This window comes from Ahaetulla prasina, chromosome 1 (genome assembly GCF_028640845.1).
Source record: "Ahaetulla prasina isolate Xishuangbanna chromosome 1, ASM2864084v1, whole genome shotgun sequence".
NCBI lineage: Eukaryota > Metazoa > Chordata > Lepidosauria > Squamata > Colubridae > Ahaetulla > Ahaetulla prasina.
Window position 1 is genome coordinate 20,490,084 of NC_080539.1, and position 26,623 is coordinate 20,516,706.

At 43.5% G+C, this 26,623-nt stretch overlaps 1 protein-coding gene across 1 annotated transcript in view; it reads left to right on the plus strand.

Annotated features, from left to right (window-relative positions):
- Positions 1 to 26,623, plus strand: part of MYBBP1A (MYB binding protein 1a) — a 100,080-nt gene that overhangs the window by 64,672 nt on the left and 8,785 nt on the right. Inside the window, exon 24 of the mRNA XM_058164340.1 lies at positions 20,240 to 20,353. Coding sequence (XP_058020323.1) covers positions 20,240 to 20,353 — 114 coding nt within the window. The remainder of the gene's footprint in view (positions 1 to 20,239; positions 20,354 to 26,623) is intronic.

Genomic DNA, 26,623 nt, shown 5'->3' on the forward strand with positions numbered 1-26,623 from the left:
AGAGCTTAGCTCTAGTTTCCTGTTTTCCATATTTAATTAGCTCTCTCTCTTCCTATTATTAAGGAAGCCGCCTACGCTAGACAAGATGGAAAAGAGTTAAGTCCTGCTAAATGGGAAAGACTCTGGCTTCAGACCAGACGAGCGCTTAAGCTATTTTAATTTCCAGCAAGCCAATAGATCATTTTGTCTCTCTTCTTAAAATTCAGGAGAACCAATGTTGTTTCTCTTAGTTGCTTTTTTGATTCAGTTAACCTTCTGTTTCAGTCTTAGAATGTCAGCATTTGTTGTACATAAAATGGCAAAAAAGTCATCTGGTACATCTGAAGCCTGCCAATTATTTAATTTTTTAGACACAAATCCCTTTTCACCCCTATGGCTGGTCTTGTATCATCCTCGATCTTAGGTCTTCTACTAGAGACCTGGGAAATTAAGGGTTCTGCACAGTACATGTACTCCTCCACTTACGACCATTTGTACATAGGTAGTCCTCAACTTATGACCATAATTGAGCCCAAAGTTTCTGTTGTTTTAAGTAAGATATTTGTTAAGTGAATTTTGCCCCATTTAATGACTTTTCTTGCATCAGTTGTTAAGTGAATCACTGCAGTTGATAAGTTGGTAGCCCGGTTGTTAAGTGGATCTGGCTTTGCCATTGATTTGGCTTGTCAGAAGGTCGTAAAAGATGATCACACGACCTTGGGACACAACAGCTGTCATAAATACGAACCAGTTGCCAAACATCTGGATTTTGATCACATAATCATGGGGATGCTGGAAAAGTGGTAACTGTGAAAAAAGGTCCTAAAAAAGTCACTATTTCCCCTGCCATTGTAATTTTGAATGGTCACTAAAGCAAATGGTTGTAAGTTGAGGACTACCTGTAGTGACCGTTCGAAGTTACAACAGCACTGATAAAAAGTGACATAACCGTTTTTCATGCTTGTATTGCAACATTCCCGTGGTGACATGATCCAAATTCGGATGATTGGCCTCTGGCCTGTATTTATGATTATTGCAGTGTTCCAGGGTTATGTGATCCACCATTTGCAATCTGACAAGCGAAGAGAGTGAGGAAGCCAGGTGTCAGCATTCCAGAAAACCTCCTCCTGCAGAAAAGACTCAGAAGCAAACATCTTTCAAATTTCTTTTACTAGCATAGGTAAACTGGCACAACTGAATAAATTCCGAATCTGGGGATCCAGGTTTTCCCTCAGTAAGGCAAACTCCAAAATCACCACCCCCTTGACCCCTCTGCCAGTCACATGCTCCAATCGTCCCATCTCAAGACTTCACTTTGACCACTCCTTCTCCAGATGCAGTCTTGGCCTGACCTTGACCGGCAGGAAGAATGTTATTATGTCTAATGGCCCCTTCTACTAAATCCCCCCTCCTATTTTCCCACACATGGGAAAGTGGCAGCGTGGAAGCCTCCGGCCTAGTATGGCTTCCAAAGCTGACACCAGGTTCATTTAACCGCCATGTGACTAACTTAATAACTGCAGTGATTAATTTAGCAGCTGTAGCAAGAAATATCATGAAATGGATCGCAAAGCTCACTTAACCACTGTCCATGGTATCCTGCTGCGCCGGTTGGAGGGGTTGGGAGTGGGAGGCACCGTTTATCGGTGGTTCTCCTCCTACCTCTCTGACCGGACGCAGACGGTGTTGACAGGGGGGCAAAGATCGACTCCAAGGTGCCTCATGTGTGGGGTGCCGCAGGGGTCGATTCTCTCACCCCTCCTGTTCAACATCTATATGAAGCCACTGGGTGAGATCATCAGTGGCTTTGGGGTGAGATACCAACTGTACGCTGATGATACTCAGCTGTACTTTTCCACCCCGGGCCACCCCAGTGAAGCTGTCGAAGTGCTGTCCCGGTGTTTGGAAGCCGTACGGGTCTGGATGGGGAGGAACAGGCTCAAACTTAATCCCTCCAAGACGGAGTGGCTGTGGATGCCGGCATCTCGGTACAGTCAGCTGCAGATGCAGCTGTCTGTCGGGGGTGAGTCATTGGCCCCGATGGAGAAGGTACGCAACTTGGGCGTGCTCCTGGATGGTCGGTTGTCCTTTGAAGATCATTTGGCGACCGTCTCCAGGAGAGCTTTTTATCAGGTTCGCCTGATCCGCCAGTTGCGTCCCTTCCTGGACCGGGATGCCTTATGCACAGTCACTCATGCTCTCGTTACCTCTTGCCTGGACTACTGCAATGCTCTCTACATGGGGCTCCCCTTGAAGAACACCCGGAGACTTCAGCTAGTTCAGAATGCGGCTGCGCGGGTTATTGAGGGAGCGGTTCGGAGCTCCCACATAACACCTATCCTGCGCAGACTGCACTGGCTACCTGTTGTTTTCCGGGTGCGCTTCAAGGTATTGGTTACCACCTTTAAAGCGCTCCATGGCCTAGGACCGGGCTATCTACGGGACCGTCTACTGCCGGCCTCTATCTCCCATCGTCCGGTACACTCCCACAGAGAGGGACTCCTCAGGGTGCCGTCAGCCAAACAGTGTCGACTGGCGGCCCCCAGGGGGAGGGCCTTCTCTGTGGGGGCTCCGACCCTGTGGAACGAACTTCCCCTCGGACTTCGACAACTACCTGACCTTAGGACCTTTCGCCGCGAACTTAAAACTTATTTATTTCGTATGGCTGGACTAGCTTGATTTTTATCTTTAAATTTTAAGTGAATTTGATGGGTTTTTAAAGTTTTGTAATTTTATGGGGGAGTGTGTTATTTTAACATTTGGGCAAATTTAATTTAGTTTTTTAAGGGATGTTTTTAACTATTGTGTGTATCTGTATTTTATCTGCCTGTTCACCACCCTGAGTCCTTCGGGAGAAGGGCGGTATACAAATTAAAATATTCATTCATTCATTCATATTCATTCCTGTTAAGCAACAGAAATTTTGGGCCCTGTTGTAGTTATACGTCAAGGTCTACATGCATCTTAGCTGTTCCTTAGCATTGCAGCTTACTAGAGATGTGATGTGGTTCCTGGGATCTGTTGAAAGACCCTCTCCCAGCTTAGGATCACAGCTCCGAGTGCTCCTTCCACCACTGGGACCCCTTTGGCCTTTACTTTTCACATCCTCAGATAACAGATTAACAGAGTTGGAGAGGACCTTGCAGGTCATCTAATCCAATCCCTTGCCCAAGCAGGAGATTTTACACCATTTCTGACAGATGGCAGTCCGGTTTCTTCTTGAAAGCTTCCAGTGATGAAGCTCTCACAACTTCTGAAGGCAACTTCTGTTCCTTGATTGAGTGTTCTCACTGTTAGGAAATTTCTCCTTATTTCCAGGTTGAATCTCTCCTTGTTCATTTTCCATCCATTATTCCTTGTCTGGCCTTCAGGTGCTTTGGAAAACACCTTTTGACCCTCTTCTCTCTGTGGCAGCCTCTCAAGTATTGGAACACTGCTATCATGTCTCCCCTGGTCTTTCTCTTCACTAGACTAGCCATGCCCAGTTCCTGTAACCGTTCTTTGTATGCTTTAGCCTCCAGTCCCCTAATCATCTTTGTTGCTCTTCTCTGCACTCTTTCTAGAGTCTCCACATCTTTTTTATAGTCTGGTGACCAAAACTGGATGAAGTATTCTAGGTGTGGTCTTACTAAGGCTTTATAGAATGGTATTAGTACCTCATTTGATCTTGATTGAATCCCTCTATTAATGCAATTTAGGATTGTACTGGCTTTTTTGACTGCTGCCGCACACTGTTGGCTCATATTTAATTGGTTGTCCACTAAGACTCCAAGATCCCTCTCACAGTTACTGCTATTAAACCTGGTTCCATCCAGCCTATATGTGTATTTTTGGTTTTTGTATCTGAAGACCTTCTTAAAATAAATTATGCAAAAGTTGTACCTGGAACTGATTCCTAGTTTCCCATTGGAATGGACCCTTTGCAGGTAGTCCTTGACTTAAGACTGTACAGGTAGTCCTCAATTTATGACTAGAATTAAGCCCAAATTTTCTGTTGTTATATGTGTCTATAACAGTCTATATGTATAGTTTTGGTTTTTCGTGCCTAAGTGTAAGACTTTACTTTTCTCTACATTGAATTTTATTTTGTTAGATAGGGCCCAGGATTCAAGTCTGTCAAGATCCATTCTCTCTAGTTCCTCTTCAGGTCCTGGCATTTCTCCAGCTACTTCTACTCCTATTTCCTGATGTTGCTGTCACTTGGCACCACTACATCTATTACCACCGTCTTCTGGTGCTTGTCTACTATACTACTAGTCTACTACTATAGTGGCTGGATAGCGTAGTGGTTAGAGCGCTGCATTTTATGTGGGAGTTGGAAGTTCAAATCTTGGCTGGCACCTACCTTACCAGTAGTGGTCCATGAGTAAAGACCCCTTAACACTTCACCCGCCAACCTCAAAATATGAGAGTGATGCAAACTAGGAGAATCAAGCCAGCTCAAACATTCCCTGGATTAACAAGGTTTGCATCACATGTTGGGTAACCAGGACAATCTGATGATAAGTGGGTTACCGGAACAAACCATACATGAATGAGATGTGTGCATATGTTTGTTTGTGTGTGTGCGCGCACAATAAAAATAAGGTTCATTCACAAAAAAGTATCACAAATCCTGTCATTATCACATTAATTTTATTAGAACCGAAAATATTTTAATTTCATTTAGGCATAGAAGATTAATCTAGCCTTCTTGATAAACTGTAAATTGATCGTGATTGAATCTCTTTTTCTTAAAGGAAGTTCTTTTTTTTTTTGAGAAAATCAGTTTAGGTTGACAAAAAGTAAGATTTGGGGAGAAATTTGTTCCAGGCATGTCCTAATGTAACCTTAATCAACCCTATTTAAGGATCAGTGAAAATTGGACTGCAGCGTATAATTTAATGTGTATGCTTCAGATTCAGTGTTCACAATTTAAAGATTGTACACATGCGTTTGCATTTTAGGATGAAATACAAGCATAAAGATGTTATTAGGGATGAGAAAGAATCTTTTGGCTTCTTAAAACTGAAATTTATTATTAGCAGATCAACTGTAATCCAAGATACTTTATTCTATAATAAAATTGTTATTTTTTAAGTTCCATAAAATTCTCACTTCTTGTTACTAATTTGATGTTGGATGAAGGACAACTGGGCTCTCATAAAAATGGATAATCAAATCACCCTTCATTCTTTTCATATGGATGTTTCTACAGTGTCTTTCGTTCTTCCAATGTAATTTGCAATTTATGTCTGCTTGTTCTTCAGCATAAAGATTTCTCGCTTCATCCTGAACGGTGAGAAAGCATAGTTGGCAGGTGATTATGTTTGTGTCACATTAGTTTATCTACTCTTTAGCAAGACAAATGTTGTTGCTTTACAGTTAGTCCTTGACTTTTGGCCCGCCATTTAGTGACCATTTGAAGTTATGACTGACTTATCTTGGGGGCTGCTTACGTTCCACATTTGAAGTTCTAATTATCACCCCAACTAGGTTATGTGACCAAACATGGTTTCGGAAACAGAGCCACATTTATAGCTGTTTGCAGTGTTCTGTGCTCATGTGACCACATTTTATGATGGCTTTGTTGAAAACGGCACTTCCAATTTTTGGCAAAATCGCACCCATAGCAAACCATTGGTTTGCTTAATGACTGCAGTGCTTCCTTAATGACCATGGAAAAAAAAAAAAGGAAAATACAACTGTCATGACTTACAACCATGATGGGCGGGCTCCATTATGGGACTACTTGTGGTTCCCCTCCCCATAAACCTGTTCTTTGTAATGTTTCTAGCAAACCTTCCCCCATTTGAGTGGCTTCTAGAAGTTTCTTGGAATGCCCCCAGTACAGTACAGGTAGTCCTCGACTTATGAGCACAACTGAGCCCCAAATTTCTATTGCTAAGTGAGACATTTGTTAAAACTCACATTTGTGAGTTTTGCCCCATTTTAAACCCTTTCTTGCACAGTTGTTAAGTTGTTGCTGTTTGAATTAGTAACACCGTTATCAAGCGAAGTTGGTTTCCCTATTGACTTTGCTTGTCAGAAATTTGCAAAACGGTGATGAATAGAACAGAACAAAACAGAACAGAACAGAATAGAACAGAATATTGTCACTATAAATGTACACTAATCAGCATACATTAAAATGAAATTTCGTTGCATTCAGCTCTCAAAAGATAACCATTACGCATATACCCACATACACAAACATATATGACTCAGAGAGTCATCAAAGTCTAGATCGGATGTATACATGGAAAAAAAAAACGTGAGTTTACAAAACGGATGGCATAATCCAGGACACTGCAATGTTCCTAAATAAATGCCAGTTGCCAAGCGTCCGAATTTTGATCACATGACTGTGAGAATGCTGAAATGGTTGTAAGTGTGCAAAAATTATCATAGGTCACTTTTTTCAATGTCGTCATAACTTCAAACAGTCACTAAATGGAATGGTTTTAAGTTGAGGACTACCTGTAGTTTATCTCTCAGGATATTGCTGTGACTTGTGTTGTTTTTATTGTTATCGATGTATAGCCTATCTTTTATGCCCATTTGTACCATTTCATTTCATTGTCTTTGTTTAGATAAGGTTTTCCAAAGCAGTCTTATCTTCATGGCCACAGATTGCCAAGCGTAATGAGAATTTGGAGCAAAAAAGAAGAAGAATGGAATAATTGCTCACTGAAGCATAGCTAACCTGTCTCTTAACAGATAAAATCCACTTTATGAACGTGTCCAGGTAGCCTACAGGTACCTATACAGCAGAGTTGGGTTTCAGCAGGTTCTGACCAGTTCTGGAGAACTGGTAGCGGAAATTTTGAGTAGTTTGGAGAACCGGTAGTAAAAATTCTGACTGGCCCCGCCCCATCTATTCTTTGCCTCCCAAGTCCCAGCTGATTCGGAGGAAATGGGGATTTTGCAGTAACCTTCCCTTGGAGTGGGGTGGGAATGGAGATTTTACAGTATCCTTCCCCTGCCATGCCCACCAAGCCACACCCACCGAACAATATTACGCCCACCAAGCCACACCCACAGAACCAGTAGTAAAAAATTTTGAAACCCACCACTGCTATACAGCTGAATAATCTCTGTAACCTGTCAGAATTATATTCAAGCCTGGAGAGCTGGTTTTTAAAATGATATGAGGTTGACAAGAATCTATACCAACATTGGAGGTGGGAGGAGCACTGAATCCGTCAATCAGGGACTTTAGGAAAACGTATTTACTTGGTTACAAGGTCATTTACAGGTTGAAAGGACCTCTAAGGAAAATTGCTCAAGAGGCCGTATGTCCACCCCCTCATTTTACATCAAGATGTCACTGGCAATCGAGAATATATTGCATTTTGAGTAGACTTCTGCTGGTTTGTCCTCTCAGTGTCAGAGCCTTCACTGAAACTACATGGAGAATATTTGTAAACTGATCAGTCCTAGAGGAGATCAACCCTGACTGCTCTTTAGAAGGTCAGATCCTGAAGATGAAACTCAAGATACTTTGGCCACTTAACGAGAAGGTAGGACTCACTGGAGAAGAGCCTAACGCTGGGAACGATGGAGGGCAAAAGTCCTGAGTCCTTCGGGAGAAGGGCGGTATACAAATTTAAATAATAAATAAATAAATACATAAATAAAAGAAGAAGGGGACGGCAGAGAACGAGTGGGCTGGATGGAGTCACTGAAGCAGTAGTTGTGAGCTTAAATGGACTCCAGAGGATGGTAGAGGACAGGAAGGCCTGGAGGAACGTTGTCCATGGGGTTGCGATGGGTCAAACACGACTTCGCAACTAACAACAACAACAATCAGATATTTAAAACAGACCTGCAAAGATATTCTCCAAGCATCTACCAAGAAGAGACAAATTGATGAAAAAGTTCTGAATTGGCTTGTAACTAAATCGGTGTTCCTGTGTTATTGGGCACAAGGTAGATCAGGGGTGTCAAACTCCTGTCATAACGGTGTCATCACGTGACATATTGCAACTTTCCCCCCAATCACTAAACCGGGAGTGGGTGTGGCTAGCACGTGGTGCATCTGACCCATGGACCGTGAGTTTGACAGCCCTGTAGTGGATCAAGCTCATATGACCCCGGGTCACTGCAACCATTATAAATATAAGTCAGCTACCAAACAATCTGAATTTTTTAATCACGTGACCATGCAGATGCTGCAACGGTTGTGTGAAAAATGATCACGGTTCCCTTTTTTCACTGCTGTTGCAGCTTTGAATGGTCACGAGACAAACTGTTGTCAGTGGAGGACTACCTGTATGTGAACAAGGACAACTGATGAGAGTTTGCAAGTGAGATTTGATAGAAGAGAAATGGAAGAGGAGAATGACAAGAAAGATTGCTCAGCTGTGAGGGGTTGAAGAGCTTATCTCATCAATAGATGCTGTTAGCATGGGGAGGGTGGGCTTGCTCATTGTGGGCAGCTAAGTGAATAGTCCCTGCTGAATAGGTGGAATACTGCATCCAGTTTTGTTCACCACATTGCAAAAAAAGATGTTATTTTGGAAAAAGTTCAGAGAAGAGCAACTAAGATGATTAAAGGCATGGAGACTAAAACGTATGAAGAACGGTTGCAGGATTTGGAGTAGGCTAGCCTAGAGAAAAGGAGTAGCAGGGACAAATACTGTATTCCAGTATTTGAAGGTCTGCCACATAGAGGAGGGGTTCAACTTATTTACCAAAGCACCGAAGGGCAAGGCAAGAAACAATGGATGGAAACTAATCAAGGAGAGGAAGTCAAGGAAACTGCCTAACAGTGAGGGCAATGAAGACGTTCTCTCCCAGGGCAGACATGATAGCAGTGTTCCAATATTTGAGGGGCTGCCACAGAGAGGAGGGGGTTAAGCTATTTTCCAAAGCACCTGAAGCAGAGGTGGGTTTAAGCAGGTTCTGACCAGTTCTGGAGAACCAGTAGCGGAAATTTTGAGAAGTTCGGAGAACTGGTAAATACCACCTCTGGCTGGCCCCACCCCCATCTATTCTCTGCCTCCAGAGTCCCAGCAGATCGAGAGGAAATGGGGATTTTGCAGTAACCTTCCCCTGGAGTGGAGAAGGAATGGAGATCTTGTGGTATCCTTCCCCTGCCACGCCCACCAAGCCATGCGATGCCCACCAAGCCACACCCACAGAACCGGTAGTAAAAAAAATTGTAACCCACCACTGATCTGAAGGCCAGACAAAGAATAATGGATGGAAACTAAACAAGGGGAGATTCAACCTGGAAATAAGGGAAAATTTTCTGACAGTGAGAATAATCAACCAATGGAACAGAAGTTGCCTTCGGAAGTTGGAGGGTGCTTCATCACTGGAGGTTTTTAAGAAAAGACTGGACAGCCACCTATCTGAAATGGTATAGGATCTCCTATTTGAGCAAGGGGTTGGACTAGAAGACCTCCAAGGTCTCTTCCAGCCCTATTCTGATTCATTACTGCAGAAACTGTAAGATGAAGACAGCCAATTATCTGGGAATGAGTGAATTGAGGAGATAAATAGGGTGAGCTAACATGAGTTTGGCAATAGAATTTGGCGGAGAGCAAGGGAAAGGGAGGCTTGTAACAGATTTTTCGCTTTAAAAGGACAGTATGTTCTTGGATAATCTGAGAAGGATATTAGAAGAAATAATGGTGCATTAAAGACAACGAGATGAACATGGTTCTACAGTCATAAACTGTAATGGTTGTGGAATGTTGTGTTCCATTCTTGCCTGAAAAACAACTTGGCATGGATTTGCAACAAATGCAATCTTACGTTCAAGCAAATACTCGGGCAACCTTACGACAGTGGCATAACAACCAGAGCTGACAGAGAATCAGGCAAAGGGCCACAAGGGACAGCAGAGACAAGACAACGTGTCCGATAATCTCTGTTGCTGGAACTCAGAAACCACGTTGAGTCCATTACAGACAAACAGGATATATAGGGACCGCCTACTGTTACCTCATGCCTCCCACCGACCCGTACGCTCACACAGAGAGGGACTTCTCAGGGTGCTGTCCGCCAAACAATGTCGGCTTGCGGCCCCCAGGGGAAGATCCTTCTCTGTGGGGGCTCCTACCCTCTGGAACGAACTTCCCCCTGGTTTACGCCAAATACCTGACCTTCAGACCTTCCGCCGCGAATTGAAAACACATTTATTTATTCGCGCAGGGCTGGCTTAAATTTTGTTGGTTTTTAACTTTATATTATGAATTTTAATGGGTTTTTAGAATTTTAAATGTTTTAAAGTCTTAGGCTAATTGTGTAATAAGTTTTTTAATTCTTGTTTTAATTGTATATTGTATTGTTTGTTTTTATTTTGGCTGTACTTCGGGAGAAGGGCGGTATAGAAATCTAATAAATAATAATAATAATAATAATAATAATAATAATAATAATAATAATAATAATAATAATAATAATAGTATCATCATCATCATCATCCTTCCTCCTCCTCTTCCTTCTCCTTCTCCTCCTCCTTCTCCTCCTCCTCCTCCTCCTCCTTCTCCTTCTCCTCCTCCCTGGCATATTCCCGCAAGTGAAGGGTCTACTTTTCAGATCATTGAACGCCAGTTTGCACGGTCAGCTGCGTCTTCAGGTTGCAGGCCCATGGTTTGCATATCTTTGTTGATGGTGTCTTGCCATCTCTGTTTTGGACGCCCACGAGGTTGCCAGCCATTGACTTCTAGTTGGTAGGCAGTCTTGGCAACAGTGGAAGGTGCTGCTCTTGGGACATGTCCATACCAGCGGAGTTGGCCTTCTCTCATCTTCTCAAACAGGATATAAAGTATATATAGATATATTGGGAACACATAAGAGGGGACCTGTTTGTATTAAAGCTCAGACTTACTGAACAATATTTTGAGCACTTTGTGATTTTAGACATGGGTCTGTTGTTCGTTTTGTCCAACTCTTTGTGCCCCATGGACCATAGCACCCCAGGCTCCCCTGATCGCCACTGTGTCCTGGCGTTTGCTCAAATTCATGTTCCTCGTGTTGATGACACCATCCAACCATCTCATCCTCTATCATCCCCTTCTCCTTTTGCCTTCAATTTTTCCCCAACATCAGGGTCTTTTCCGATGAGTCCTCTGTTCTCATTAGTGGATCTAGTGAAGCTCTTTGAAATGTCTGTCAGGAGATCTTTTCAAACAAACGTTGGAAAAATATGCAAAACAAATTGTTTCAGGACTGGAAAGTTTTAATCTCTGGTATATCACAATCTGGTACTCCCCAAGGTAATGGGACTGCAGCTCCTAGACGTTGAGCCAACATGGACATTGGCTCTGGATTCAGTTGAGTTGGGAGTCTACCACATCCAGGGGACCCGAGGCTTGGAAAGCCTGTCCTAGCATATGGATTAAACTCATATACAAGTAGTCCTCAACTTGCAACTTCTTTAGTGACCGAAGTTACAATGGAAAAAAGGGACTTAGGACAGTTAATCACACTTATGACTGTTACAGCATCCCTAGGGTCATGTGATCAAAATTCAGAGACTGGGCAAGTGATTCATATTTATGAAGGTTGCAATCCATCTGGTTCAGTTCCAAGAAGGGAGAAAGACGCTGGAAACAACATGGAGGTTGATTAGAAAGAAAGTTCATGATGAAGCAGAACCATCAAACACATGCAACTCTGGGGCAGCTGACCAAATGACTAGATGAGTTCCAGGATTCTTATACAGGTCCTGAAATGCTGCTGGGGTGATGGTGGTTATGCAATGAAGGGGCTTGTGTTCTGAAAGAGTGTTGGGCAATTCCTATTCTGGCTAATAGCTTTCAACCTGTGCTGGATCTTGGGTTGAGGGGCTGCTATACGAATCCTACCATTCTGCTTTTGTTAACTGTCAAACTTTGCTGCAAGGAGTTTTAGAAATATCTTGTCGTGAATGGATTCCTGCCTGCAGTGTTCGCTTTGCTTATGAATGGAGCCATCCAAATAGTTAGCTTCCTCTTTCAATAAACTTTTTATCTCCTTAACTGCTGGCATCTGCTGTAGGCTATTAAAAAAAGACTGGGGGCTGCTTTCTGCCTCTAAAAACATGTTTCTCCGTTTCTCCTTTGGGGAAATATAATATTCTGCCTTTTTTAATATTTCCCAAAATATTTCATTCTTGGAGGGTGGGGGCTTCCCACAACTTAATAACTGTGTTACTAACTTAATAGCTGCAGTGATTCACTTAACGACTATGGCGAGAAAGGTTGTAAAATGGGTCAAAACTCACTTAACAAAATGTCTTTTGGCAACAGAAATGTTGGACTCAATTGTGATCGTAAATCAAGGATTACCTGCATAATCATTTATAGATATTTCTTTTATGCCCACCAAGTTTCTGTCCCACCTTTTTCTAAAAGATTCTTTCAGGTGAAATAGATGAATACATGGGAAACTAGTTTGCTGCAATGCAGAACATCAGCCTTTAGCAACTTCTATATTTACAGAATTTCCCAGGGCCTCGCAGACATTCTTAGAATATTAAAATCCTAGGTGACAGTAGCCCAGGGCTTTGTTTGGGAATGTCCCCAGATGTCCAGAAAAAGGGAAAAAGTAAGGTGAACATTGTAGAAGGTGTCTTGCAAGGAAAAGAAGGAATGGCATGGAACATGAGATTCATTGTGCAGGTCACCTGTCACTCAAGGTTTTGAAAATTTCAGGGCTGGGAGGGACCTTAGAGATTTTCTGATCCAACCCCCTGCTCAAGATAGGAGACCTATCTTGCTTCATGATCAGTGTGGGTTTGGGTCTGCTTTCTGGGTGGATGTGTGGTGGTGACATGAAGCACGACCAAGGACCAGAAGCCAGACCGCAGCTGCAGCATTAGCCATTTCAAATCCTTCCAATCCATACATGCAGCAGACTGACACCCACGATGAAGATGTAGCACGACCACGACCACGAAGCCAAACAACAGCAATGCAGCTCACCAGCTCAAATCCCCCCGCAACTCAGACTAATCTGAGCACAACCAAGCCCCCACCCAAACAGGACACACCCCCAGCCAATCAGAGCACAAAAAACCCCCATCCAATCAGAGCACGGCCAAGCTCCCACCCAATCAGTTCAAACCCCCACTAGCAGTTAAAAAGGAAGAAACAGCTGCAATCACACATTGCTCCCAGAAGCACGAAGCTGAAGCCTGAAGATGACGAATGAGACTTCGTCGAAACGTCGCCAAGACACTTCCAATTTTACGCGGGAGAAAACCCGAATAACCAAAGACCTACATACAAACACCCGTGAAAACCTCAGAAAACATATGTGTGTGTGTGTGTGTGTGTGTGTGTGTGTGTGTGTGTGTGTTTGTGTTTTCGTAGGTTTTCACGGGTATATGTATGCAGATTTTGGTAGGTAGGCAATGTTTCGATGAGATCTCACTCATCATCTTCAGGGTTTGGCTTTGTTCTTTTGTGAACAAAGTGTGGATTTTAACTGCTGTTTCTCTATAAATACTGGTGGGGGGGTGTTTTTTTGAATTGCAGGCCTAGCTGTTGCAAGTTGATTGGTTGGCTGTGTTGCTACATATTGATTGATTAATGGAGTTTTTTGAATTGCTGGCCTAGCTGTTGCAAGCTGATTGGTTGGCTGTGTTGCTAATTGGTTAATAGGGTTGATGTTTGTGTGGGAAGTAGCATTTTGGGCCCTGGTCTGGTTCCGAGTTCGAGGTCTTGTCATGTGTGGATGTTTGTGTGGGAAGTAGCATTTTGGACCCTGGTCTGGTTCCGAGTTCGAGGTCTTGTCATGTGTGGATGTTTGTGTGGGAAGTAGCATTTTGGACCCTGGTCTGGTTCCGAGTTCGAGGTCTTGTCATGTGTGGATGTTTGTGTGGGAAGTAGCATTTTGGGTTCTGGTCTGGTTCCGAGTTCGAGGTCCTCTCATGTGTTGGTGTCAATTTTTGTAGCTGGGATTCGTTTCTTGACTAGTGCTAGTTTCCAAATGTTTGGTAAGCGGGAGGTATCGTCACATTTATTCATGTTATGGGGGTGTTTCTCTATTTCTATGGCTTCCATAATTATTCTCTTGTGGTAGTGTTCACTTTTGGAGATTAATTTAAAAAAAAACATATATATTTTGAAGGAACCAAATTAATCTGATGTTGATTCCACAGTTGTTGCCAAGCAATTCCTGGGGTTTCTCTCCCCCTTCTTTTGCATATTTCTGTCCTCATTAATTACATTTGTTTGGTGGGGGGATGAACCGCTTTCTTTTGGCAAATGAGTTGTAGGGAACACCCTTTCCCACCCTGGTATATTCTGATGCCAAGCTAGCTGGGTGGTTTTGAGAATTGACACTCATATAAACATGTTAGATTAGAAAGATTGTTAGTAAAAGTCTATTACTTCTGGTTTCCAAAAAAAAATAAAAATTATCATTTGGATATATTCATAGATGAAAAATCGATCATTGGCTCCTATGTATAATAAGAGCCATCAGGTTCATTGGCAGTGTATTTTTGCTCATAGCTGGAAACAAACCAGTGCTGTTTTACATTTTTAAAAATAATAATCTAGAATAGAATTGAATTTTTTATTGGCCAAGTTGTGATTGGACACACAAGGAATTTGTCTTGGTGCGTATGCTCTCAGTGTACATAAAAGAAAAGATACGTTCGTCAAGAATCATAAGGTACAACATAAGGTACATAAGGGCCTCTGGTGGCTCAGACTGCTAAGACAGTCTGTTATTAACACAGCTGCTTGCAGTTACTGCAGGTTCAAGTCCCACCAGGCCCAAGATTGACTCAGCCTTCCATCCTTTATAAGGTAGGTAAAATGAGGACCCAGATTGTTGGGGGCAATAAGTTGACTTTGTATATAATATACAAATGGATGAAGACTATTGCTTAACATAGTGTAAGCCACCCTGAGTCTTCGGAGAAGGGCGGGATATAAATGCAAATAAAAAAAAAACACTTAATGATAGCCATAGGGTACAAATAAGCAATCAGGAAACAATATCAGTATAAATTGTAAGGATACCAGCAACAAGGTTACAGTCATACAGTCATAAGTGGAAGGAGATGGGAGGTGGGAACGATGAGAAGATTAATAGTAGTGCAGATTTAGTAAATAGTTTGACAGTGTTGAGGGAATTATTTGTTTAGCAGAGCGATGGCGTTCAGGGAAAAACTGTTCTTGTGTCTAATTGTTCTGGTATGCAGTGCTCTATAGTGTTGTTTTGAGGGTAGTAGTTGACACAGTTAATGTCCAGGATATGAGGGGTCGGTAAATATTTTCACAGCTCTCTTCTTGATTCGTGCAGTATACAGGTCCGCAATGGAAGGCAGGTTGATAGTAATTGTTTTTTCTGCAGTTCTAATTATCCTCTGAAGTCTGCAGAAGGTTCTGCAGAACCAAACCAGACAATTATAGAGGTGCAGATGACAGACACAATAATTCCTCTGTAGAATTATTAACTGCTCCTTGGGCAGTTTGAGCTTTCTGAGTTCTAAAAGACAGTGCTAGATTAGATAATGAAGTGTAGCTGAGAAATTGGGTTGAAACTGTCTATAAAGTTCGATGGAACATTCATTGTTTATGTAGAGATTCCTATTTCCTCCTCCTCCTGATTTTATGGAGATTCCAGCATGAACATCCAGAAAGGCAGATTCACACACGACCCTAAACCACAGTTAAGTCCTTTGTATCACTCACATTATTTTGGACTCTTCATCTCTTTATCAGCTTCAGAGAGCTTGACTGGTGGCTGTAGGTCATGGAAAGCGTGATGCAAAACATCTGGAACAGAGATTCTCAACCTTGGCAACTTGATGATGTGTGGACTTCAACTCCCAGAATTCCCATGCTGGCTGGGGAATTCTGGGAGTTGAAGTCCACACATCTTCGAGTTACCAAGATTGAGAAACACTGATCTTGAGAGTTGACAAAGCTTGTTTTTTGTAGGATTGATGGGAGGGGGAACGAGTCCAAGCATGCTAACCCTCTCCTCCCAATTGTGGAAGAGGAAATATTGGAACCATGTGAAGCTTGGACTCCTTTTGGATGGGTGTTTGGCCCCAAGCTACTTCTCCTCAGCTGCCAGAGATCGTCTTCTAAATATGCTTGAGACTTTCTGCCACGTTGAAACAGAAAATGCATGACAAATGTTATGTAAGCCTGAAGAGAACTTTAGTGTAGCTTAATAAGAGAATGAAGAAAAATGTCAAAACTACTCCATCGCCACTTGGAACATTGAGCCTTCAAGCCTCTTCAGAATATTAAATAAACATCTCCAGATCTCCCCCCACCCTCCCAAATTGCCCACCCATGATTTACTTAGCACATCATGAAAATGAGAACTAGTTCACTAAGGGCCATTACAGGTTACAACCACAACTGAGCCCAAAATTTCTGTTGCTAATTGAGACAGTTAAGTGAGTTTTGCCTCATGACCTTCAGCGCCGTTGTTAAGTTAGTAACACGGTTGAAAGTGACTTTGACTTAATTTGTTGGAAGGTCACAAAAGTGATCACATGACCCCGGGACACTGCAACAGTCATAAATAGGAGTCAGTTGTCAAGCATCTGAGTTTTGATCACATGACCATGGGGATGCTGCAATGATCAAAGGACTAGGGGTGACATGATCGCAGTCTTCCAATATCCAAGGGATTGCCACAAAGGGGTTCTCCAAAGCCCCTAAAGGCAGGACAAGAAGCAATGGATGGAAACTAATCAAGGAGAAAATCAACCTAGAACTGACGAGAAATTTTCTGACAGAACAATTAACCAGTGGAACAACTTGCCTCTAGAAGTTTGAATGCTCCAACACTGGAGGTTTTTAAGAAGAGTCAACCATTTGCATGAAAGGGCACATTGGGTTTCTTGCCTGAGCAGGGGGCTGGACTAGAAGACCTTCAAGGTCCCTTCCACCTCCGTTATTCTGATCGTAAGTGTGAAAAGCGGTTATAAGTCACTTTTTTTCAGTGCCTTTGTAACTTTTGAACGATCACTAAATGAGCTGTTGCAAACCGAGGACTACTTGTTTAAAGGCTAAGATTTTGCTTTTGAAATATTCTCAGAGAACAGCATAGAATTCTGCATTGGTGTAACGTGTGCTTCTGCTTCGGGTGGATATGTCAGTGCCATTCAGGAAAATGGATAAATAGAAGTTAATCAGCCTAGTCATTTGCTGAAAGCTGTGCTAAATCAAGTTACTTACATTCATGCCCGTAGGGATTTTTGGAGTAAGCAACCTGATGCAGAATGCTGAAATGAGCCGGAAATAGTAAGGCGAAAGAATTAAAGGCTTGAGACGCAAAAAAGAAAAGGAAACATTGCTAAATCTGGTTTATACCAACCCCATTCATTCCTAATACTTTTCCATGTTTTTTAGTTCTTTCAAAAAACCAACTTTGCTTCTAACATACCAATACATCACTACTTTGCCCTTTGTTCTTCAAAATGGTTGGCCTTTTCAAAGGATCCCATCAACTTCAACTTCATCCAGCCACATTTTCTCAGTCTTTTCCTTCCTCCTAACCCAGTCAGTCTTCTCTTATGATTCTCAATCTGCATTCCCTCGGTCTATATCAGTGATGGCGAACCTCTTCAGCACCGAGTGCTGAATACGTCGCACGGAAGTGTCGCGCGCATACTCATCAAGGTCACGCTCTTGGAAAAACCAAATTTCTGGGTTCTGGTGTGCACCCAACAATCAGTTGGCCAGTGCGCACGAGCAGGCCGGTTTTTGGTACTGCCGTACGCACAAAGGACAACTGATCGTCACACGCGCGTGCGCGCCAGAATCCCAGAAGACAAACATGCAAGGCTGCGCATGGCGGGCGACATGGCTTCGCGTGCCACTTTGGGCACACGTACCATAGGTTCGCCATCATGGGTCTATATGACCAGACTGCTGCAGAGTACCTCATTTTTAATAGTCTACACCCAACGTAGAACAAAGTGAGCAGCGATATGTTCTTCTACGCAGGGTTTGCACTTCTGATTATACTATTTATTGCTTTTCTTACCCACACCGGCGTGTTTTAAAATTTTCCCCACCCATTGTACTGGTTTTGCTGTTGTACCAATGTGCACACTTTTTTGATTTGTCCTGCCTTTTTTTTTTACCGTTGGTACATACTTTGCAATTCTTCACCTCATTTGTCTTGTCAAATGCAATGATTTTGCTCTTGGATGTATTGGCTTTCATAACAGGAAGTCTCATTCCATCTTACAGCTTATCTAACTTTCACTGCAAACCGGGGGTGAAATGTTCCCAGTTCAGACCGGATCACCCAATCCGGTAGCGATGGCAGCGGGTGGTTCGGAGAACCGGTAGCGAAAATCCCTGCCGCCCACCCCAGCTGAGCCACACGATCATCAGAGGTTGGGGTTTTTTTTACTTTTAAAGTAATTTTTTCTTCAGCTGAAAAAATGCTTTTAAAAGTAAAAAAAAAAGCCTCTGATGATCACGTGGCTCAGCTGGGATCATCAGAACCCTTTAAAAGCATTTTTTCTGCTGTAAAAAAAGCTTTTGATGTAAAAAAAAAGCTTTTAAAGGGTTCTGACGATCCCAGCTGAGTTGCAAGATCGCCAGAACCTTTTAAAAGCCGAAGAGGTTTTTCGGCCAAACAGGTTGTAGAAAAAATGCTTTAACAAAAAAACCCCCAAAAACCCCCAAAAAGCCACGCCCACCAAGTCACATTACTCCCCCACCAAGCCACGCCCACAGAACCAGTAGTAATAAATTTTACATTTCACCCCTGCAGCAAACTATTTGGGTTCCCCACCAGCAGCTCGTGATTGCCTGTATACAAAAATGCATGTCCGTTCATACTTCTACCGTTACTGCTTAACATTATTTACAAAATAAAATACAAGGGTGTTTCTTTAGTTCAGCATTGAACTTGAAAATAACCAAACTCGGAGACCTTCAAGAATTGCATAATTCCTTACTTCATTTATCCAGAAGTATAATAAAAAGTCAAGGGGACACTTCATATCCTTGTCTTCTTCACTACTTGGCGCTGAACCGTTTGCTAAGCATCGTATTTATTCTCGTTCATGCTTTACTTCTGTTAATGTTTCTTTAAGTAAGTGGCATGTTAATAGATGTTAGATCAGGGGTGTCAAAATTAGATTTCATTGAGGGCTGCATCGGGGTTGTGTTTGACCTTGGGGAGCCGGGGTTGGTGTGGCCAGAATTGGCGTGGCCAGCTTGACCAGCATAGCCAGGCTGGGCGTGGCTTGACCGCTCTGTCAGTGAAAACGGACTCCCGAGCTCCGTTTTCAGCCACGATGGCCTCCTGTAACTCTTTGCCAGAGAAAATGGAGCCCCTGCCCGAGCTCTGTTTTGCTGGCAGAGGCACTGTGGGCCAGAGCTTTGCTGTTTCCAAGGCGGCCCCACAGGCCAGATCTAAGCACCCTGCGGGCTGGATTTGGTCCACGGGCCTTGAGTTTGACACCTTTGTGTGAAAGAGATTGGTTTTCCTTTGTTTGCTCATACTTCCTTTCCATTTCCACATGCGGCCACATTGATTTTAGCTATATTTTTCTTCACTGATACTCATCTTTCTGCAAATTTTGGGGTCAATAACTATCTCACAAAATGTTAAGCGCTTATTTTTGTTTAATTTGTGTGCCACCTTTATTATTTTTTTTACAAATAACTCAAGAAGGCAAAGGTATCTAACACACCTTCCTCCTCCTATTTATCCCACAACAAGCAACCCTTGTTAGATGGGTTGGGCTGAGAGAGAGCACTCAAATTTGGAGAACTACGCAATGCAAAATATTACTGAGCTTTGATCTGAATACTGTTAGCATAAATGAGGCAGTTTTGCTCAAAAATGCAGAGCAAAGCAATATCGCAATTAGTGTCCCACGGCAGTCCTGTGACCAATTAGGCTGCCTCTTTAAGCCTTTTTGATAAATATCAGAAATAATGGCAAAGGTATTTAGGGTTTCACTTCGGTATGAAAACCTAGTTGCAGAGAGGTTTAAATAACCGTGGACACATTTGAACTGCGTCTTTTGGTATTTTGAGAAATTTGGCCCGTTTCTAGAACTGTGCAATGCATCAGATTCAAAGGAACAAAAGGCTTTTGTCTGCAATCCTTCAAAACTACACCTTTTCCTGGATTGTGCGGTTGGGACAATCCATCTGCTGTTTTGTTTTAAGGTGTCTCAAACGAAAGGTTTCGTGAGCATTCCTACAAGCTCCGAAGAATCTTTTTTAACCGCTACCCTGTGAATTCTCTGCTTGTTATTTGAGAAAAAAGTATTATATCTCACCATCTTCCTTCTTTTCCTCCCCTCTCCCCCCCCTCCAAATTTCTGTTTCAGGCCCAGGCATGTCTGCTTCTCCAGAAAGCCCTGCAGAATAAGTGTTTTAAGCTTTCATTGTCTGGAAAAGAGTGGGAAGATTTCATCAGAGAAAGTACCCATCAAATTACTGAGGTAGGACGAGTCAATCTGACTTTTTACATTTCCTGATACGCATCATATTCCTCTTTCTTTTCTAACCCCTATTCATGTGTGTGCTGAAACTGAAAATGGACTGTTTTAGAGCAACAGAGATAAGTGTTGTAACCCAGGCCCAAGTAGGTAGTAGGAAACTCAGTCCGTGAAAAAGCAAACAAACTTTATTCGAACAGCTGAGAATTACTTCATTCTCAGTGTAGTTCAACTAAATTAAAACAAATTCCTCCCAACACAAATTCCTCAGTTTTATTGCAAACCTTGGTCCAATCAGGCAAACTGCCGAAGGCCTTTCTTGGCAAACATTCGGAAGTCACAAAAATAAATGCAAGACGTAGATGAAGCAGAAGACGAAGCTACCAACGTTGTTTTCCGGCAAAGCCCAAACGCCATTGCTGGTCTGTTGTAAGCCTTATGGGAGGGGCCAATCATCTCTTGACCCTACTCCTGAGTCATCCTCTTTGCTTGAGCTGCTCTTGCCTTCTGGCAGCTCTTCTCATGCATGCATTAGGAACAGGCTCCTCCTGTTCCTCTGCCTCACTACTATCAGTCTCTGGAGTCCACACCTCACTCTCCGATGGCCCTGGCCTCACCTCAGCCTCATCGCTGTCCGACTTCGTTGCCAGCTCTGCAGGCTGATGGCAGACCACAACAATGAGTTTGGAAAAAGGTATGTTGTGTGTCTGTTAATTTAGAATTCTTTATTGGCCAAGTGTGATTGGACGCACAAGGAATTTGTTTCTGGTACATAAGCTGTCAGTGTACATACAAGCAGTAAGTGATAAATCATGATCATAGTCATCGTAAAAATGCATTCAACATAAATCATAAGATACAATACTTAGTGATAGTCATGAGATACTAAATAAGCAATCAACATAAAGCATACTAGGATACTAAATAAAACAATATAAATCGTAAGATACAAGCAACAAAGTTATAGCTATTATAGAAGATAAGGAGCTAGGTAATAGGAAAGATGAGAAGAATAATAGTAATATAGCCTTACTAGATAGTTTGACAGTGTTGTGGGAATTAGTGGTTTAGCAGAGTGATGACATGGGGGCGGGGAAGAAACTGTCCTTGTATCTAGTTGTTCTGGCGTGCAATGCCCTATGGCAGTGATGGCGAACCTATGGCATGCGTGCCGGAAGTGGCACATAGAGCCATCTCTCCAGGCACGCCAGCTGTTGTCCGTTGCTCTTCCTGTCTTCTGGTCTTCGTGCTTGCAGGAGCACCGAAAACTGGAAGAGCAGGGGACCAGCGCGCATGTGCAAGCTGGAAACCGGAAGCTCGGCTTCCTAGCATGCACGTGCTCCCATTTCGGTACTCGGTGCCGAAAAGGTTCGCCAACACTACCTTATAGCATCATTTCAAGGATAGCAGTTGAAACAGTTTATGTCCAGGATGTGAGGGGTCTGTAGATATTCAAGATTGCCCCACCTTGATTCTCCTTGATATAAGAGGAAGGGGGAGATAGGTGAAACATTGTCAATCTAGAACAGTGATAGCTTACCTTTTTGCCGTCGTGTGCCAAAAGCGGGGGGAGCAGGAGGGGTCGCGCATGCCCCCATTGCATTATGGGCGTGCATGCACCCATAATGCAATGCCCCTGTGTGCCCCTGCCCAGCACATGTGCGCGCAATCCCCCATGCTCCCTCGCACATGCACGCACAACCTCCCATGCTCCCCCCACCCATGCACGTGTGATCCCCCCCTGCGCATGCGTGTGCGCCTCCCACATGCGCCCCACTCCAGAGACCTGAAAATCAGCTGGCCAGTGGGAGGCAGGCACACATGCGCGGTGGAGCTGAGCTTGGCAACAAGAGAGGGCTCCGCATGCCACCTGTGGCACACGTGCCATAGGTTTGCCATCATGGATCTAGTATCATAGCTTGTATTAATAAAGTAGAATTTTAGTGGTGTCTTATTTCCTGACCTGGCCTACATAGAAGGGCTGACATCACTCAAGTGTTTCCCTTTTGCTCCTTTTTATAATAAAGAGAGTCAAGATGGGACAGTCTTTATCTCTTAGTCACACTTTGCTATTTACCCAGACTTAATTCCTCTTTTGTTAATAGTCTTTGCGTTCCTTCTCCAAGGAACCATCCAGTGGAAGTCCATTGTAATTTTAGTGATCACTAAATGGTTAGTTGTAAGTCGAGGATTACCTTACAGGCGTTAGATAGCAAAGAGGCAAACGGAAGAAGAAGAAGCTAGGCCCAGGAAAGGGGAAATAAGTAATGAGAGAAGGTGCAATGCTTGTCTAAAATAGTATTCACTTAGTTCAATATCTCCGTGCAGTTACATCAGAGTTACTTATACTTAATTTGAATCCACTACAGGGTAAACTCTTATTGCAAGCATTTGCTTAGACCAGTGGTTCTCATCCTTGGCAACTTTAAGATATGTGGACTTCATCTCTCAGAATTCTCCAGCCAATACTCCAGCCAATATATCCAGCCAATATACACAGATACTTCTGTGTCTCCAGATGAATTTGATTTTGAAATTGGAATTCCTTAGGGGAGTTCTTTGTATTTTTTTTAAAGCACTGTCTTAGACTAAATGAATGATGAATAAGGGATGGAAACTGACCAAGGAGAGATTCAATCTGGAAATAAGGGGAAATTTTCTGGTAGTAAAAGCAATCAACCAATGGAACAGAAGTTACCTTCAGAAGTTGTGGGAGCTTCATCACTGGAAGCTTTCAAGAAGAGATTGGACTGCCTTCTGTCAAAAATGGTGTAGGGCAGGGGTCTGCAAACTTGGCTCCTTTAAGACTTTGTCTCCCTTTGAGACAAAGCTGGCTGAGGAACTCTGGGACTTCAAGTCCACAAGTCTTAAAGGAGCCAAGTTTGCAAACCCCTGGTGTAGGGTTTCCTGCTTAGGCAGGGGGTTGGACTAGATGACCTACAAGGTCCCTTCCAACTCTGTTAATCTGTTAATGATACTTCTGTGTCTCCAGATGAATTTGATTTTGAAATTGGAATTCCTTAGGGGAGTTCTTTGTATTTTTTTCCCCTAAAGATAAATGTGTAGCCATTGTTTTAGGTTGGAAATATTTGGCATATCACAGCTTTACTCCTCCTGCAATATCTAACCTCGGCTGTGATAAAAACCTTGGCCAAATTTAAGGACAGGATTTGGAATCAAGGCATTCAAAGTGAATTTCCCATCTTTTGCTACAATGCAGTTTCTTATCACCCTTCCCTGGTTTATGTGGATAATTTTTAACATTTTACATCAGGGGTCACCAACCTTTTGGACCTCGGGGACCATTAAATTCATAATATTAAATCCCGCGGACCACTAATATGACCTGCCTAATGACTGGCTGGTTGGGTGTGGTTAGGTGGTCATGTGACCGGGTGGGCGTGGCCAACTCGATGTCACTCACGTTGAGGGATGCCTCGCCAGCCTCTACTCACCCTTCCCCTCCCAGCCACTCCTCGCCTTCCCGCCTGGGCTCCTCAAGGCCCCAACAGGAAGCAGTTGTGGGAGCTAAGCAGCCACCACAAGAAAGAGTTGGCAAAACAGCTCAGTTCAAATTGGATTTGATCAAGAAGGAGGCTCAGCAGAAGCTCCTTGCTGAGGACTACAAGCATAGGCTTTCCAAGCAGAGGGAAGACTTGCAGGAGTGCAAGGCCAGGTACCGGCACCTAGAGATTCAACGGGCTGAGATGGTCAGCCAGTTCCAGGCCATGAGGCATTCCCACTGGGAACAAGGTCCTCCGGCTCTTCACCACCAGCAATGCTTCCCTCCAGCCTTCGCCCAAAGCCCCACACCAGGAGGCTGAAGCAGACCCCAAGTCAGAATTTCTGTCCCTTCCGACCTGCACAAAAAGATCCCGAAGGGGGAGACTCTCTGCAGCAGCACAAATGTTCATTGCATGTATCTGTCCCAGGGGCCATAGTTTGAGGACCCCTGATTTAGGGCAATATAAAAAATGCGAATAATTTTTCTGTGGACCACCAAAATTTTCTCACGGACCACCAGTGGTCCATGGACCACCAGTTGGTGACCGCTGTTTTACATGTTCTGTGCAAGAGACGTTTCTCCCTGATCCAAATTGATGCACTTTATCCATTAGGCCGATAATAGGTAGATACACCAGTCCCTTGACTCTCACATTACTAATTGTCAGAATATGTAACTTGTAAAGAAAATTTGGAAAGCCAGCTTGGTGTAGTGGTTTAAAAGCATCAGGTTGAAAACTGGGAGACTCTGGGCTCTAAATTTGCCTTAGGCAAGAAGCAAGCTGGGTAATCTTGGGCCAGTCATTTTCCCCCAGCCCTAAGAAGTTGACAGGAACAAGTCACTTCAGAAATGTTGAGGAGAAAACTGCAGGGACTTGTCTGGATAGTTGCCAAGAGTGAACACTGCCTCAAAGGGAAGGAGGGAAGGAAGGAAGGAAGGAAGGAAGGAAGGAAGGAAGGAAGGAAGGAAGGAAGGAAGGAAGGAAGGAAGGAAGGAAGGACAGACAACAGCCCTCTTTTTATATCACCAGTTTTCAGATACCTCCAAAGTGGGTGCAAAATGGTTATCAATAGCTAAGGTTTGCTAACTGAGAGACAGATAGACAGACAGACAGTGCATTTCTCCTGTAAAGCCAAGTCACCACAGTCATTAAAAGAATCATGTGGTTAAGCCAGTGCTTCTCAAATAGTGGGGCGCCCCCCCCAGGGGGGGCGCGAGGCTCCATAAAGGGGGGCGCGTTTGACCTTGGCAAACACTGTCATAACAAGCTAAGCCCCGTGTTTATGTCTCTGTATCCAATCAGAGAACAACGGGAGCATCTGATTGGCTGTCCAAAACCCTTGTGACACGAGCCTGTCGGAGCCATCTTTAGTGTGGGACGTCCGTCCACACTTACTTTGTTGCCCGACGGATGTGCGCATTATTTTTTTAATAATGATACTATTTACAGTCACGCGGGGGGCGCGAAAAATGTTTTCTTCTTCCTAGGGGGGCATGACAGAAAATAATTGAGAAGCACTGGGTTAAGCGAATCATTTTTTTTTTGCCAGAAATCAGCAAAAGTTACAAATCACATGACAGGAAGACACTGCAACTAGTTATAAATATGGCATAGCTTGCCAAGCAACCAGACTGCAATCACATGACTGCAGTGGTGATTGTGCACATGTGCACATACACCCCCACCCCCGGAGGGGGGGGGTTTAGTCCTTGAGTTACAACCATGTGTTCAACAGCGGTACAAAGTTATCACAGTCTTGGTGCAAGTCTGCCATAACTTTGGATTGCTGTTGAACACATGGTTGTAAGTTAAGGACTTCCTCCCCCATCCCACCCCGGTGTGTTTGTGTATATACCGTGTGTGTGTGTAGATACATAAATATGATTTGTAGAGATTATTTATAAAATATATAGTATTTGATATGTATATTAGTATTGGTCTTGGCTCATAAACAACCAATAACCATTTGAAAAATATGCCTGAAGGAAATTAACTTCAGATTTCTGTGATTGATTATTTAAAACCCTGAAGACTTGATGTTACGCAGTATGTACTGAATTTAAAAAAAGCTTTAGAAAAATGCTGCAGGGTGTGCCCTATTTTTAAAGCAGTCGCTCTTGTGAGAAGCAGGAATAAAGCGAATAGTGGATTTGTTGGTGCGCGTGCTGCCTATATCCCTATCCAGTGGGAAAAAGGAACGAGGTGAGGTGAGAACGGAATCAGTGCTTATTCTCATATGATGGAGGAGGCAGGAGCAGGATAACAGTGTAGAAACCAGTGATGGCTAACCTTTTTGGCCTTGCGTGCCACGCTCCCCCAGCTTTTGGCACGGTGGGCTTGATAGGCCTGTTTTTCGCCCTCCCCAGGCTCCAGAGCCTTTCTTGGAGCCTGGGGATGGTGGAAACGCCCCCTGCCCTGGAGGCTGGAAACGGTCTTTTTCCTGACTTCCAGAGGGCCTGGAAGGCCCATTTTTCCCCCTCTCCAGGCTCCAGAGGCTTTCTAGGAGCCTGGGGAGGGTGAAAATGGCCTTCCCCACCCTTGGAGGCTGGAAACAGCTCGTTTCCTGACTTCCAGAGAGCCTGGAAGGCCCAAAAATCAGCTGGCTGTGCATGTATGTGCGCTGGAGCTGAGCGTGGCCACAGATATGGCTTCACGTGCCACCTGTGGCATGCGTGCCATAGGTTCGCCATCACAGGTATAAACTGTACATCCAGGAATGTGTAACCAGCCTTCAACGTTTTGGGCACCAGGGACCGGTTCCCTGGAG